The 15,092-nt window shown below is 47.8% G+C and overlaps 3 protein-coding genes across 3 annotated transcripts; 1 reads left to right on the forward strand and 2 right to left on the reverse strand.

The window, feature by feature from the left end:
* Nucleotides 1–1,792: 1,792 nt before the first annotated feature.
* Nucleotides 1,793–4,351, reverse strand: HOO65_070096 (coatamer subunit protein; the record flags this gene model as incomplete). Its single annotated transcript, XM_071001245.1, has 1 exon — nt 1,793–4,351. One exon carries the CDS (start codon nt 4,349–4,351, stop codon nt 1,793–1,795), a length of 2,559 nt encoding a protein of 852 aa, XP_070856814.1.
* A 2,174-nt stretch (nt 4,352–6,525) lies between these two features.
* Nucleotides 6,526–7,417, reverse strand: HOO65_070097 (TATA-box-binding protein; the record flags this gene model as incomplete). The annotated part of the gene is made up of 4 exons (XM_071005140.1): nt 6,526–6,542; nt 6,608–7,022; nt 7,082–7,169; nt 7,230–7,417. 4 exons carry the CDS (start codon nt 7,415–7,417, stop codon nt 6,526–6,528), a joined length of 708 nt encoding a protein of 235 aa, XP_070856815.1.
* Nucleotides 7,418–10,614: 3,197 nt separating this feature from the next.
* Nucleotides 10,615–11,184, forward strand: HOO65_070098 (cytidine and deoxycytidylate deaminase; the record flags this gene model as incomplete). The annotated part of the gene is made up of 1 exon (XM_071001246.1): nt 10,615–11,184. The coding sequence occupies one exon, from the start codon at nt 10,615–10,617 to the stop codon at nt 11,182–11,184; it is 570 nt and encodes a 189-aa protein (XP_070856816.1).
* Nucleotides 11,185–15,092: the final 3,908 nt, after the last annotated feature.

A 15,092-nucleotide genomic window follows, 5' to 3' on the forward strand; every position in this document is an offset into this window, starting at 1 on the left:
GGAGAGACAAGGGAGAGAGGGAGGCAGGCTGTGGCCGAAGTCGAAAGGCTAGCGATGAGGGATCTTTGTATATGAGGGCCTTCCAGAAGCCCCAAGACCAAAGAGAGAAATGAAGAAAAAGGGAAAGTCAAAGAAGAGGAACGAGAGAAGAAGAATCGAAGACGAGAAGACACGACCGCGTAATGGATAAAGGGAAAGAACAAAAAAGAACGATGCAAGTAGAAGGAGGAAGAAAAATCAGATGAAAAATAAAACATAAAAGAAATAGTTATAACGTAGAAAAAGCCGGCTTGCTCAGAACAAAAGAAGCCCCCAAGGCGGCAACTACTCGCTAGCTTCTCTTGCTCTGCCTTCCTATTCTTTTGTTGCCTGACTTGATAACTTTGGGGCCTTTTTTGCTCTAGTTCTTACTAAGTGTGTGTGTGTGTCTTGCTTGTTCTCACCTATTTCTTTACTTGCTCGTTCTTTCCTGGCGTTGAGGGTCGCATTCCTTGCTTGTTTCTTATTTGTCGTTGTGTCAAATTTCTGAACGTCGCCTTCCTTCGATGGCCGTTCCTCCTTTTTTTATTACCCGCATTGCGCAGCCTTGTTTGCTTCTTATCCGTCATAAATTCTGTCTCTGTTATCATTTTCCGGTGGCTATACATTCTTGTTTTTATTATCTAAATTCTTTTACTTTTTCTCTTGTCAAGTTCTTGTCAAGACCTAAACCGCAGTTACTCTTCTCTTGACAACATTATTTTCTTTGAACTTGTTCCCCCTCCTCCATAAATTCAAGGTTGAGCAAGTTTTCATTGGCCCAACTCCCTTTTTAACAACGCCCCCCCGGTTCCTCTCTTCTCTCGTTCCTTCTTCTCTTTCAATCAGGGCCCGTGAGCCAAAAGAGCAATAGCCCGTTCATTTCTTGCTTTTTTCCCTTTATTTTCTTCGTTCCCTCTCGTTCGTCCTTTCCTGCTTGTCCACCCACCTCTGACACACGCTCTTTCCTGCAGGTCGAAGGGGCAGATCAAGTAAAGAAGCATCGCAACTGCCTCATCAAGCAGCAGCAGATGCACGCAGGTCCACATGTCAACAGACCCTGTGGCAATCATAGACGACGACAGCTACATACCCCTAAGCCCAAAGTCCCAAACGTAGACAAAATGGCTGTCCCTTCTCACACCAGGCTATGAGAAGGTTATGTAAACAAGTTATCAAATAAATAGCGACCCATTTGGGTCCGTTCAAAGTGGGGCCGTTCTTTCAGCCCTTCAAGATCTAGAAGTGGGTCTGCTTCGTTGCCTCTGCTCTGACTCTTGCTCTGTTTCTGGCTCTGTCTGGCCTAGCCTCACCTTGTCTAGCCTTGCCTTTAGGGGTTAAAAGATATAAGGGGAAAGAGTCTCTCCCCTCACACTCAAGTGTTTAACCTTATCTTAGCCTTCCCCCCCTCCAAGTCCACCCTGAAGAAGGTGTTCAGGCCTTCTCTGGCCTTTCTCTTGCTTTAACCCCTGCCCCGGTCCTTGCGTGCCTCCCCTCTCCCCTTTCAGCTTAAGCCTCAGTCTGCCTGCCAGTTCTTCCGCTCTCGCCGCCTTGAACGCGACTTTAGACGGATCTTCTCTAGCTTGAAACTTCTAGCCATGTTTTAGCCTTCCCCCGCATCCAGGTGCTGTCCTAGTTTCTGCCTTAGCCACGGTACAAACAGGCCCAGTCTAGGCTAGGTTGTTGTATCTATGTGGCTGCCATCCATTCGGCCAACACCACCTGCTTACTATAGAGTGACTATCTGTTTGCTTTTCCTCATGCATACCACCAATTAGTCCGAGTCTTCGTCAATCGGCTCACCTTCGACGTCATCCAACATAGGCTCGCCTTCTACATCCTCCCCGTCAATATCTAGGTCTTCTATTGGCTCGCCTTCCACATCTGACTCCTCCATTGGCTCACCCTCCACATCTGCACCATCCTCGTCTTCGCCATCAACCTCCATCGTCTCTTGTGTGTCTAGATTAGACACCGGCAATGGCTCTGGTCGTGCTTCTGCCGATGCTTGTAAATTTTCCATGTTCTTCCATCTACTCCGCCTCTCCGCACTGGCGCCCTTATAGCCAGCGGCTTCCTCATCTGCCCCGCCGTCTGCATCTCGGCCACCATCCATAGCCTCCTCAAATGTGCGGACTAGCTCAGCCTGTGTCTCGGCCTGAAATACGCACCAGCTTTCCCAAAGACTCAGCACTGCGCCGATGCTGCGCCTCCAGCGATCAGCACGCAATCGGCCCCAGCAGAACTTTGCAGCCAGCTCGCCTAACTCCGCAAAAACGTGACTTTCACGCAACGCTACTTCAAAAAGCTGCCGAAAGCGCCAGGCATGACGCACGTTGCTATTTGATGCTGCTGAAAGAATGTCACTGACAATATAGAGCCCAACAAGGCTCGCCGAGCTGGTGTCAGAGCCAGCGCTGGAACCAACAATGTCTTTGTCTCTCGTCTGACTCTTGTCTTTTGTGCTGTCCGATGGCCTATCATTGCCTTCTGCTGAAAAGTCGCTCGGTTTGTAGTTGCTCTCATCGTCATTTCCAAGAGAGTGTGGGAGATATTTACGTGTTGCGCCCATTAGCGCTAATGGTTTGCGGATGTTGGTCACCACCATCTGTACCACCTCTGCAGCGCCACGGTTTGCGTGCGTTATGGCAAAAGCAGTGACCCGGGCAACATCCCCTTTCTGCAAGCTCGTAGTTGCTGGCGGTAGCCGCGCAAGCAAATGCATTAAGCGTGCTTTTTCCAGGGGATTTAGGAAAGTCTGCTCTCTATCGCCATGCCGATCCCGTTCTCGATCAAGGCCACATGCGTCGGAGTCAGAGTCGGAATTGTACTCGGGGTCTGATACAAACTCGTCAATTTGTGTTGCGTATTCATACGGTAGGCCATGTTTTGGAACTTTCCAGGCATGGCCACCGTCAAATAGTGGCACAAATCTGTTTCCAGTCCGGCCGTTATCCCGCAACGCCGCAGAAGATGACGAAGTAACAATTTCCCACAGTTTCCAGCGATACCAGATACCGCCTACACTACGTGCATCCCAGAGCCAGGCCCAACGCTCCTCACGTTTCACTTCCGGCCTACTCATAAGCAACGCCTCAAACTCAGGGCCAAATTCAAGCACCTGCTCGAGCACTTTGTTGATGGTCCGGACGACGCGGATATCCGATGGCGGTTTGACGGGAACATGGAACAAGCCTTGTTGGCTATGCCCATCAGCTGAAGACGAGGGTCCATAGGAAGTTGGTGGTGCAAACCCACGGGAGCCACGATGTGCGCCGGAGTTTTGGTAGATTTTCTTCGCACCAAATGGCTGTGTGGATATACCACTACTGCCAATGGCCGTCGCACCAGATGAGACCAAAGATGATGCTACGCTAGACGATGATAGATGTCTATGTAACGAAAGATAGAAACCAAATCCAAGGTATTTGTTCTGTAGTTCGCTCACGACAGTGTCAATCTGTGTTGCCGGGGTGTCCTGTGCCAGCGTCACAATAGCTACTGTCGACTTGCGCTCTGTACTAGCCGAGCCAGCAGCCGAAGTTCCAGGCATGAGCTGCACATCTTCAACTACCAAAGTAGACGGAATCAGCTTACGTACAAAGGCTAGCGATGTGGCAGGTGGGAGCTGGGCTAGACGTATTGTGGGTCTCGAAATGGGGACCTCATCCCGGTGGAGAGACGGAGTATCCCCTTCATCATCGCTGGTGTTGAAGACTTTCGCAAGCGGCTTAAGACCTTTATGTGTAGATGCAGGCGTGTTATTTGTTACTGTCTTTGTGGGTGCTAGCGTATTTGTAGTCAGCGTATTCGTTGTTGTAGTCGTTGTGTAGTCTTCAAATCCAAGTTTAGCACGTGACGAAGCTGAGCCTTCCAAAGGCCGCTTTTTACTAGAGAATGAAACAGGCACAGGTCCGAGGCTACCTGGCCCGCTTTTATGGGCCGTTGAGGAAGCCGATGTAGGGCCAAAGCGACCCTTAAAGCCATCATTTGACGCATTCGCAAAGCCCTTAGGTTTGTCCGGTGGCCAATGCTCCGGTCGCGTGGTCATGGGGTTGTTGTGCTTAAGTGATCCAGCAAGCCGAGGGACACCAGATCCCAAGCCTGAGGCTGGGCCTTCTGGCTTTCTCTGCTGCTCGTCGGCATCGAAGCTCTTTACAAAATCATCATAGATGGCAGCGGCCTCGGCAGCCTCGCGCTGACGCTTGGCATGAGCATCGGCTTTTTGCTTTTCGAAGGCAGACTTAGTGGTGGTTTTGACTATTTTGGCATCGGCGTCGGGGAAGTGCGGTGGCGGTGTGTCGTTGGAGGCTTTCTTAGAATTATCGCTCATTATTATCTTCGTAGTTCACCAATGCGATTAGTTTGTCAACGGAGGGTCAATGAGAGAAAAGGCGAGGCGGGGCAAGGCTGAAAGGACGAGGCTAGACGGACAAAGAGAACGAAAAGGAATAGATTAGATTCTGCCAAGTAGCTCCACCTTACAAGTATAAAGGCGGTGAAAACTGATCCTTGCATTTAACACATGCCGTCATGGCATTTAACTTGTCACAAGCAATTAAAACAACCCATCAAGACACAAGCACCGTAGCAGATCAAACAAGAGGACCATGGTTGAGATACTAAAGGCCAAGAAGCTTGAAAGAAAACAGATCAGTCTGGAAAAAACGAATTGCTTGCATAGGCCACACTACGTACTCGATTTCGGCCCCTTTTCCCCACTAGCCACCACCTGCAAATGAGACTTCAGCAGAATCCACGATACTATTACTCTCTCTCTCTCTCTCTCTCTATTGAGGCGACTGTTAGCCCAGCTTTCGAAATTATCTCTCGCCATGTTTGCATCATTTCCCGGAGAGCAGTTAACAAGCGAAAGAACCTTCTCTTCTTCTTGTCTCATCACTGGCGCTGTCAGTCCTGTATTAAGGCTTCATTATCCCATGGTTCTCTAGCCCCAGTCTACCTACTCATAGCATTGCTCTTTTGGGAACTATCAGTTCAGCAGTATGTTACCATGGCGAAAACACGCTCGAACCTCCAATCAGACATAAGCGGCTCAGTCAATGAACATTCCTTATGCCCATATATTCTGGAAATGACTTTTTGTATTTGAGGCTAAATTCAATGCGGCCTACGGGACCCCAGATACATCTATCGAACTAGAAGGGCTGGTTAGGCAGCGGTAATGACACGAACTGTCTAATATTGACGCAGTCCTATATTTGTTAGTGAGTCTAGTGGTTCTTGCAAGCTACACTCGGACTCGGACTCAGGCCCTAAGGACACCCCAAAGCGCCACTACAGCCGCCGCATCCCATACCATGGTTACACAGAAAACAATCTATGATTGAACTAGTCCCAACCCCGTACGGACTTATGGTCACGCGTGTATTCATCAGGCAAGTTCTTTAACTCGCCGCTATACCTGGCGTAGCTCACAGGCAAACGGTCATACCACATCTGCCACTCGAACGATACTCGCAAGACAGCCTGATCGTCGAGCGGCACGCCATGCACAGCACCGATGATGCTATAATCAGCGAGGCAAGATAATCTAAATCCACAACTATTATATGCCATTTTTCTCTACTCGATGGCCAAGCAAACTCAAGTCACGAGAGACACCAACGTCACCGATAGCGGAAAATACATCAAGTCGTAGCCGAAGAAGCAGCATTGTTCAATGATACTTTAGCAAAGATGCAGTCGGAAACAAGTATAACCAAGTCACAGAATAGCATAATCATGACACGATGAGTAAGCTTTTTTTATTTAATAGGAGAGCCCTGTTGCCTCCTTAGCACGCGCCAAATGTCAATCATCATGTAACTCCTTGAGACCAAGACCGTCTTTATCGCCTTGTAGAGAGGCTGTCTAAAGAGGGACTATGAAGAGAGCATAAACGAGATAAAGCCATCCGCAATAAACACCCATTCCGTTAACGAAATCAAGAACTTCTCAGGATTTTCTTTTGTTATGAGTCTGCAAACAGCAGTTGGAAGAAAAATAAAAAAAGAACCTGCTGATCTTGAGCCATGTGATGAAGAAAAAGAAGAAAAAAGAATAAAGGATAAAGAATAAAGGATAAACCACCTCTTCAGATCCAACCTAAAACGCCGTGCATATGCAGTGTGAAGAATAAAGGAATAAAAAGAAAATAATAAACAAAAGAGGATAAAAAAGAAAGCCCCGAGCCACAGCAGTATTGTTGTCAAATACTGCTCAGTCGAGTGGAGGCCTGTAACAAGAACAAGGCTCTCCCACGACAACCTCGGACATCCAAAATAAAGAAGAAAATAGAATTAAGGACTGATTCATCACGGTCGTCAAAAAGGAGAATATTGTTACAGGATCCTCTGCAATCATTCAACGGAGAAACAAGACTGTGCCCCATACAGCAATAGACCAGGCGAAAGTCTGCATCTTGTCCACAAGATGCATTTAGTTGGCATGAGGCTAAGACACGAGGATCGAGAGTGATGTAGTCCGCACCCGGACAACCCTAAATTAAATTTTACGGAAGTCTGGAAATTGGTTAGTATATGGCTTCTAAAATGATCAAGACAAAAAAAAAAAGTCCGCAACTCACCCTGAAGCACAGGATAAATCATTTCAAAGGCCTGATAGATTTCCTCGCGGACCTTGGCACCAGTCAAAACAATCTTTCCACTGACAAAAATAAGCAACACAATTTTAGGCTTGATCATGCGGTAGATCAAGCCAGGGAACAGCTCGGGCTCGTAAGAACTGAAATTGTGATGGCGTGATGCAAGACCCTCGAGACGGATGGGGAACTTGATGTCGCAGGAGCCAACTATGTTTTGGATCTTGAAGTCCGTAAACTTTGCATTGAAACCCAGCTTCTGGATGATACGTGCATACTTGCGACTGGCAAGCTTTGAGTCGTCTTCTGACTTGGCACCAGTAACAACCATTTTTCCTGACGCAAATATCAGGGCTGTTGTCTTTGGTTCTCGAATCCGCATGATGACGGCAGCGAATCGCTTGATAGAGTGGGTTAGCACACATGTAAATAAACAATCTATCAAGTTACATCATCTACCTTTGGGTTATACTCAGCATTGCGAGCATGAAGGGCTATCGTCTTCAGATCTAGTCGGCAATCAAGATTAACTGTTGCGACAATATTCCTTTACGTCATTGTCAGTTTGCATTGTCCTGGAAACTAAGGACAACTACTCCATACTTACTGCAACGTAGGAGTCAACCCCGATCCAACCTCCTTGGCGACGGGAGTAGCCACCGGAGTAGCAGGGAGGACAGCAGCGCCATTAGCAGACTTGTCTTCATTGTGCCCATTAGGAAATGAAAAAGATCCAGGGGCGGTAAAGGCCTTGGCCTGAGCAGCACTGGTAGGATGACTCTGTAGAGATTCCATGGTGGCAATGTCTCAGAATTTTAAGTCAGAGTGGGTTTTGATATAACACTGATGTTGAGACAGTTAGCACAAGTCAATCCTAGAGTATAGTCTAGAGCGCAAGGCATGAAGGACAGGGGGAAGAGAGAGAACAATAATCGTGACGCGAGCCGAGCTGCATGACAAGACGCGGCCTTTTTATAGAGCGGCTTAAAATCGCGCATCATTTTGGTTGCCGCGTGAATCACCAACACAAGCGTCCAGAACGAGAGTGAAGAGGCCACTGGCTTGCGACATGGCATGTAGTCCGGTGGGCAACACCACAACGTCATAAGTAGCGTGACATGATAAATGACAGCGGGGCACCGCACAAGACAGCAAGGCCGTGACAGACGACAGCTAGTGGTGTAGAGTGGGTCAAGGCTGAAGGCATGCACAAAACCAAAAAGGCGACAAATCACAAAGCACGTACCGAGTGTTGGAGATAAACAAACAAATGTCTCCCCCTACGGTCGCGGGTTTCTGGCAAGAGTAGGTCGAGAAATTCGCGTCGATACCAATCGAGCAATGAAGAAGCCCGTTCAAGACGAAAGAGAATCACAAGAAACGCACTGGTTGGGAACGGCAGATTAAACCGTCGTCCGAGAGAAGAGCAATGATAGGAGTAAAAGGAGAAATGGGGACAATGGATTGATCGGGTGAACCAAAACACTGCCTCACTCACAACCGTCAGGTCAAACGGAATGGCAAGATCGTATTTGTACTATTGTCTACGCTGAAAGGGCGCAAGACGACAGACGGAGGATCCTTGAACAACCAACGACCGTTGACTGGCGGTCTGACGATGCGAGTGGGAAGAGTGAACGTTCAAGAAAAATATTCGCTTGGCTCTTCTCGCGAGATCAGTGCCGCTCGTCGAGGGTAGGATGGATGATCGTTCGGGGACACGCCGAGCAATCGAGATGCGGGAATAATAAAAGGAAATGGTGTAATACAAGAGAGACCAATCGTTTTTCAGAAGGTCTGCAGATGTACAACAGTGTATGAGGACTTGAGCCAGTAGTGATACTGGGGCTCGTGATGTTTTTTTTCCTTTTTTTTCAAAATTAACCACAACACAAGAGTTCCTTCTTTTTCACAGGAACCTCAAAAACAGGACACAAAAGGGGAAGGAGAAAGAAACGCTTGTTCTTTTCCACTTTGGCTTTGTCAAATATCCAAACTAATGAAGGCGACAAGAGTCAAGTCCGCGATCAAGATGATCAACACCAAGGTTGCCGGGGCAAAACACAACAGATATCGCAAGGCTGAAGTGGAACAAGGCCACAAATGAAGGGAGAAGTGGAGAAAGACACGTAAAAGCAAAGGAAGTGCGTTTCCCAATAATGAGAAGAAAAAACGCGTTGGGAAGAAAATGTGAGAATAGTTTTGAACCAACAAATCAATACTGAATTGTGAAGTGCGATTGGTTGTTGGAAAGGGAAGAGAGAGCAAAAGTGTGTATTGGTAGGCAGGGAACGTGAGGCCGGTGGTCGGAACTGCCGCGCAAAACCGTCAGAAAACAAGTTGCGGGGGGAAAGCTGCCTTTTATATTTTTGGCTGTGTGGCGCTGAGTACGACGTAATTTTTCTCAAATTTTCATGCTCTAGCCTTTTTGAGCGGGACCGATGAAAAAAAAAAAAAGGGCAAGCGTACGTCTGGGTCTTGTCTGGGTGGCACAGGGTACAAACGACTGTGCAGATTCCTGATGGCTCAGCGGGCCCCCCCCTGCGCATGGGAGAGAGAAAGAACAGCCAATTAGGGCTTTTTTTCGACTTCATTTAAATATTTTATCGAATTTATAATTGCCCATCCAGCCGCCCAGAACGTGACTTGATATCCCTGACTGCGGAGACAGGAGGTTGCTAGGTCCCCTGAGAGTAGCCAAGTTATCAGATAGCATGGACAGGAAAAGAGGACAGATAGCAACAAAACTTATAGCACCACGGCTTAGTCGGCAAGTACTAATACAAAAGCCGTCAACGCGAAGATCCTACATCTTGTGTTTGGTGGGATACGCCACAGCTAGCTAGCTAGGCTCACTAAAAGCAGCTAAAGCCAAAAAAATATTGCCTCGTTTACTGCAATGCAAACGGACGAGTAGGAAGAGGGCAATGAAAACAAGGCTTTTCCTCTCATTTGTTCTTATCTATAGTTATCATACACATCACCTCTGCTATCAGAGCTAATCGGTTGGCTGGCCTGCCTGCTGCTGCCTGGAGGGGCCACTTTTTAGCTTCCTTGCCAGGCATGTTGTTAGAAACATGCCTTTTCTTCTTTCCACTCTTATTTTTCTCTCCGTTGCACCCGACCTTTCGTTCTGTTTTTGTTGTATGTATAGTCGAACGCGTTTGAGAGTATCATCATATTCATCACCATAATTTATCACGATAATAGACGCCGCCTCCGCCGCAACCACCGAACGTTTCTCCATCGTACTATCGCTATGCTTTCGCCATCGCCAACTGACCATATCGATACCGCACTCGCCCCTTAGTCTGGCCTCTGCCTCGATTTACCGCTCTAATGTGGATTTGCAGCATACAATATAATGTGACTGATCCATCCTCATTCCCTATTTGCAGCGATATCAACTGTTCTATTTTTGCTCATATAGAGCATCTCTATCGCCCCTCTTGGCTATTCCTCCTCACTACTGCCACCGGCAAATTTTTCCAGTAGTTGGCTTTAGTGTGTAGTGCACGCAACAGCATCAACGCAGCAGCGAGTGAGCATTGTAGCAGTCGTAAGTAATATTGTGGCCAGAGAAATCGTCCTCAATCTAGCTAGTCCCCAATTTTTTCGGTTCCGCCGCGACAAACAGACAGTTTGCACTAGCAACATTTTTTGCTCTTTCCTAGATTATTCTTCGCCTAATTTCTTTGGCTTTCTGTTCCTTTCTTTTTGTTTCTTTTTCAATACAGCACTACACTAACCCAGCCCCCTCTGCCTCCCCTCCCTCCCCTCCTTCCCCCTTTTAGGCACTCTTCACCTCGGCTGTCTGTCCCACCTCGGCTCAAATCTCATACCAGTGGGATTCCTTTGCTTTTTTTTTTTTTTTTTTTTTTTTTTCTCTCTCGCTCGCTCTCCCTCTCTATTGCGCTCCCCCTTTTTACTCTATCTCGGCCTGCCTGCATTATAATACTATTGCCACGCCAGCTGTGTCTTGAGACTATCCCATGAACATGTCCCAACAATCCCAACATGTCGTGTTCATGAAGCTCGCTCTCGCAGAAGCCTGCAAGTCGCCGCCCAAAGAATCCAACTTTCGAGTAGGCGCAGTCATTGTCAACACGGATACCAACGCTGTGGTAGCTACGGGCTACACGCTTGAAATGTCTGGCAATACACATGCTGAGGAAAGTGCCCTCAAGAAACTAGCAGCCATGCATAACACAACTGAGGCTGGGCTTTGCTCAGTCAGAGATCTGACACAGACAGAGCGTGCGCATCCACCTAGTGGATCAGGTCATGGGCCTGGCCCTGAACACGCCGCTCGCTATGCAATTTACACTACCATGGAGCCCTGCTCTCTTCGTCTCAGTGGAAATACACCCTGCACCGACCGCCTCGTGGACCAACGTGAATGGCTGCGTTGTGTCTACTACGGCGTAGGAGAACCAGACACTTTTGTTCAACAAAACACAGGTAAAAGCAAGCTCCGCGCGGCCGGTATCGATGTGGTGCACGTTCCGGGGCTAGAAGAGGAGATAATAACAGTGGCAAAGGCCGGACATGGCCCAAGGTGACGAAATTTTCGGCGTCTTGAGAGACTGGCTCTTGTATTTGGTCGCCCTTGATCTCTGCTCTGGTTCTTATTGCTTCTTATCTTTCTCGTTTCCCCTCCATTTCTTGCTCACAAACCCCACTTCACCCCAACGGACGTCCCTCATTTACCGTTTATGCACATCCCATTGCGTATCAATCTATTCTCTCACCTCATATACGCACATGGCCATGGATAACCCAAGTTCCAGGGGCCCTGTCCAATCATCTCCACTTTGTTGACGACGTTAACTCCTTTCTTTTTCTTGCTTCTCGTTTCCCTTGGCCCCTGAAACGGACTAATATCATGTCTGCCATTGAAACCCTGTGTGCACAAAACACATATATTGTTAATACGGGACGAGACAAGAAATGAAGATCCTTTTTTATCACCTATTTGGCTCCATCCCTTTCTCTTCCTTTTTCACCGCCCCTTTTTACACAAATCTAGACGACGGCTAGGTTGCATGCATGGGCCGCAGCGGCTCAGTTGTGGTGTGGTGTGTTGTATTGTATTGCGTCTACTTGTGTATGAGCAGTGTTAAGTGAGCGTTTGAGAGTGTCTCTGATTGCCGTGTAATCCAACGCAGACAAAACACGAGCTTGATTGAGTGAGATGAAAGGAAAAGAGAAATTAGGTGATGCGGTGTTTGTCTAACAACATTTATTTGTGTGTGTATTGACTCTGCCTCTTTTATTTTCCCTGCCTCCTGTCCTCAAAGGCAAATACTCCCGTCTCCCTCGCCCTCTTCCTTTATGACTCACCTAACTTGCTATTCATGTCACTTGACGCTCTTACTGTCTTTCTCTTGGGCACACGTCATCTAGAGCTGCCTTTGTTTTTTGTTTTTTTTCTCACGCCTCTCTTGTCTGGCTGGGCTGGCTGCCTACCTAGTTGGGTTAATGCAAGGTGGTTTAAATTTTCAAAGACTTGCATTGGATTGGATAGTTGGATACAGTCACCATCCATTCAATTTCGCCCAGGCTGGGCCCGGCTGGGCTGGGGGAAGGGACCAGCTGGGCCTCAAAAGCACATGTACCTGTACTTTGGTCTTTTCCTTTGCCCATCCACCCCACTTATCCATGCCAGACAAGACCTTGGGCTATGTAAAGCCGAGCTTGAGAGTTCTGGCATTCCAACACTTCAGCGCGTCAGGGTTACATATCGGTTTCTGTTTTGTTTTTGTCAGCGAGTGGATTTGTATTTTTTTTTTCCGTCTGCTCTCCATTGGTCTGATGATCAGGGCTTGTGCTTGCCTTGGCCCTTCATCGCTTTGTTTAACCGATGTGAACGCCACACTGGACCCACATTTCCGTATTTCTGTGCACTGTCCGTTTTGTGCGTCTGTGTGTACTGTGTACTATACGTATGAGTGCATCCTGTTTCAACGAGAAGCGAAAAAAAGAAAGCAAGAGACAGGACATAAGACATAGCACAGTAGGGTTGAGGGACAACTTAGGGTCTAAGGCAGCATGACGACAATTTTCGACCTAACCCTAAAGTACTGAGAAGGGTTTGCTGTGATTTTTTTATGCTTCAACAACGCGTCGTTGCGTTGTGTTTGAAACTTTTCCATTCTGACTTTGCTTATCCTGACAGCACTGCCGCTGTTGTTGTTCTCATCGCCATGATCTTCACTCACTGTTGTCGTTGTTTACTGCTAATTTGGTTTTGTGGCTGTCATGTTCCTGTCATCTAACTGACTGACATTTTTCTAGGTTATTCAATCAGATTAGGTTGCCGAGTTGTCAGGGCTAGAGTAGGCGGGATCGGATACTTTTTTCACGAGAAGGTAGGACACTCGAAGGCAAGAGAAGGGGGTGAAAAAGAAAAAAGCTGTTGCGTTTTCTTATCTTTCTCCTTGTCTCATAAGCCGCATCCCGCGTCCTGTCGTTGGAGAACGTGGATGGGGGCCATTATCGTGAAGAGATGGTAGATGGACTGAAGCTGGGCTGAAGCTGATGAATGACTGATGCTGATTTGGGATTGTTCTCAATCACATGCCAAAGGGAATGAAAGAAATAGGAGAGTCATAACACAGACACAGGCAAAATGGGGGGCTCATATGCCTCCATGTTTACATCACATAACAACTAGCTACAGATGTCCCAGTCGCTGCCTCTGTAACCGGCTTGGCTGTCTTCTTGTCTTGGTTGTCTGTGTGACAAGGAACTTTGCTCTGCTCCAACGACTTCGCCATGGCCCGGCTTGATTTCGCTTGACCCTATTTTGGTTGGCTTTGATCATTGTACACATCACATCACCTCAATAACTTTATCTGAATTCCAGAGCCGACTCTGGTCTTGAGCACGCACCCTGTCCCATTTACCGAAGTTCAAATACCAGCCCGACAAGATATAGCTAGAGGCAAATAGCCTGCCATATATCATCTACACCTATGTTGGTATAGTACTGCGTACTCACATCGATCACACAGTTGGATGGTTCAGCTTGAGGTCGGTCAGTTGAAAAACTACAAACGGAAACGATGCCATACTATGCTGTGGTGGACAATTGCCAATATAGGAGGCTCCAAATCAGACCCGGAATATGATTGTGGGAAACCGCACACTAATCTGCCTCAACATCGCATTACCATCCTGCCTGGCTCTCCTCATAGTCTGCTAGGTGGAATAAAATAGGGTGTTGCTCTCCGTGAATACACGCTTTGCCTAGTCCCGAGAGTGCGAATCGGGTTCGAACCGGGGGAGCAAGGGTGTCTAGCCCGGGACTGCCACCGGTCTGCTCTGTGTTTTATACACACGTTGCCTTAGTTTGTGTTGCCATGACCAGCCAGGAGCCGGCCTCTAAGGGTTTACTAAAAGCAAAAGAGAAGAAAAAAGCTCTTGGGACAAGTGTCGTTGTGTGAGCTGATATCACCCCGCTTCACCAGCGCCTGCAGACGTTTGTTGAGGCAACAAGCATTTCGTCCCCCCCAACCACAACAGCCAACAGCCTAATAGAGGCGGAGAAGAGCCTGAGGGGAAGAAGACCCGATGGGCCGCTGTGTTTTGCTGCAATGAAATCTGTACATGTCATGTTCATATTGCATATTGCATGCAGCATATGCAGAGAGTACAGCGCTCTCTATCTATACTTGGAAATAAGTATGCCGATATGGATCGATGGGCAGAAGGAGTAAATGGAAGGTGGAACTCTGCAACGCATGGGCCAAGTCTGTCGGGATAGCTAGCTGAATGGGTAGGTTGTATGGCCTCTGTCAAGATTGGCATCGCGAGCTTGGTCCATTACTCGTCCTAAGCCTGGCCCGTTCATCTTTGACGATGCTGCCCGACTCGCGGTTCCCTGAATAGCCGCCCGCCTGGCCATGCGCCCCGTGCTCAGATTTCTCGTGCTTTTGTGCTGCTTGCATAGCCTAAGTTGCCTAGCCTTGGTTAGTATATTGCTGACTCACGATGTTTAAAGAGGGAAATGACAAATGGAATGCGTGAATGTCTACTTGATGCCTAGTGTCCTAGGAGAAGATAGTGTTTGGGAACTGTTGTAAGTGACTTTTGGCGTCTCTCTTGCTAGCACTAACATTGGCTCTAGTGCGAATAATGGTCTTCAATACTGTGTGGTTTTCATATCGGCGCCGGTAGGCCCTTGTCAACGGCGATATCGATGCCGATGCCAATGTTTCATATCAATGTTTCATGTCGATGTTTCATATCGGTGACGAAGCCAATGTCGGCGTCAGCGTCGGCATTGGTTGTTGACATCGGCGCCGGCATCGTAGCATTGGTGTTGAACTGAGCCGTTTGATAAGATCTATTCGTGGACTCGATTTGAAGCAGCAGGCGCAAGCAGGAGACTACCAGGCTCTCTGCTGGCCCTCAGCAAAGTTTCCAATGGGTCTCCAGTCTTGGCGAGCCATACTATAGCCATCTA

The sequence above is a fragment of the Ceratocystis lukuohia genome, assembly GCF_044167205.1.
Source record: "Ceratocystis lukuohia strain C4212 chromosome Unknown Supercontig7_pilon, whole genome shotgun sequence".
Classification (NCBI taxonomy): Eukaryota; Fungi; Ascomycota; class Sordariomycetes; order Microascales; family Ceratocystidaceae; genus Ceratocystis; species Ceratocystis lukuohia.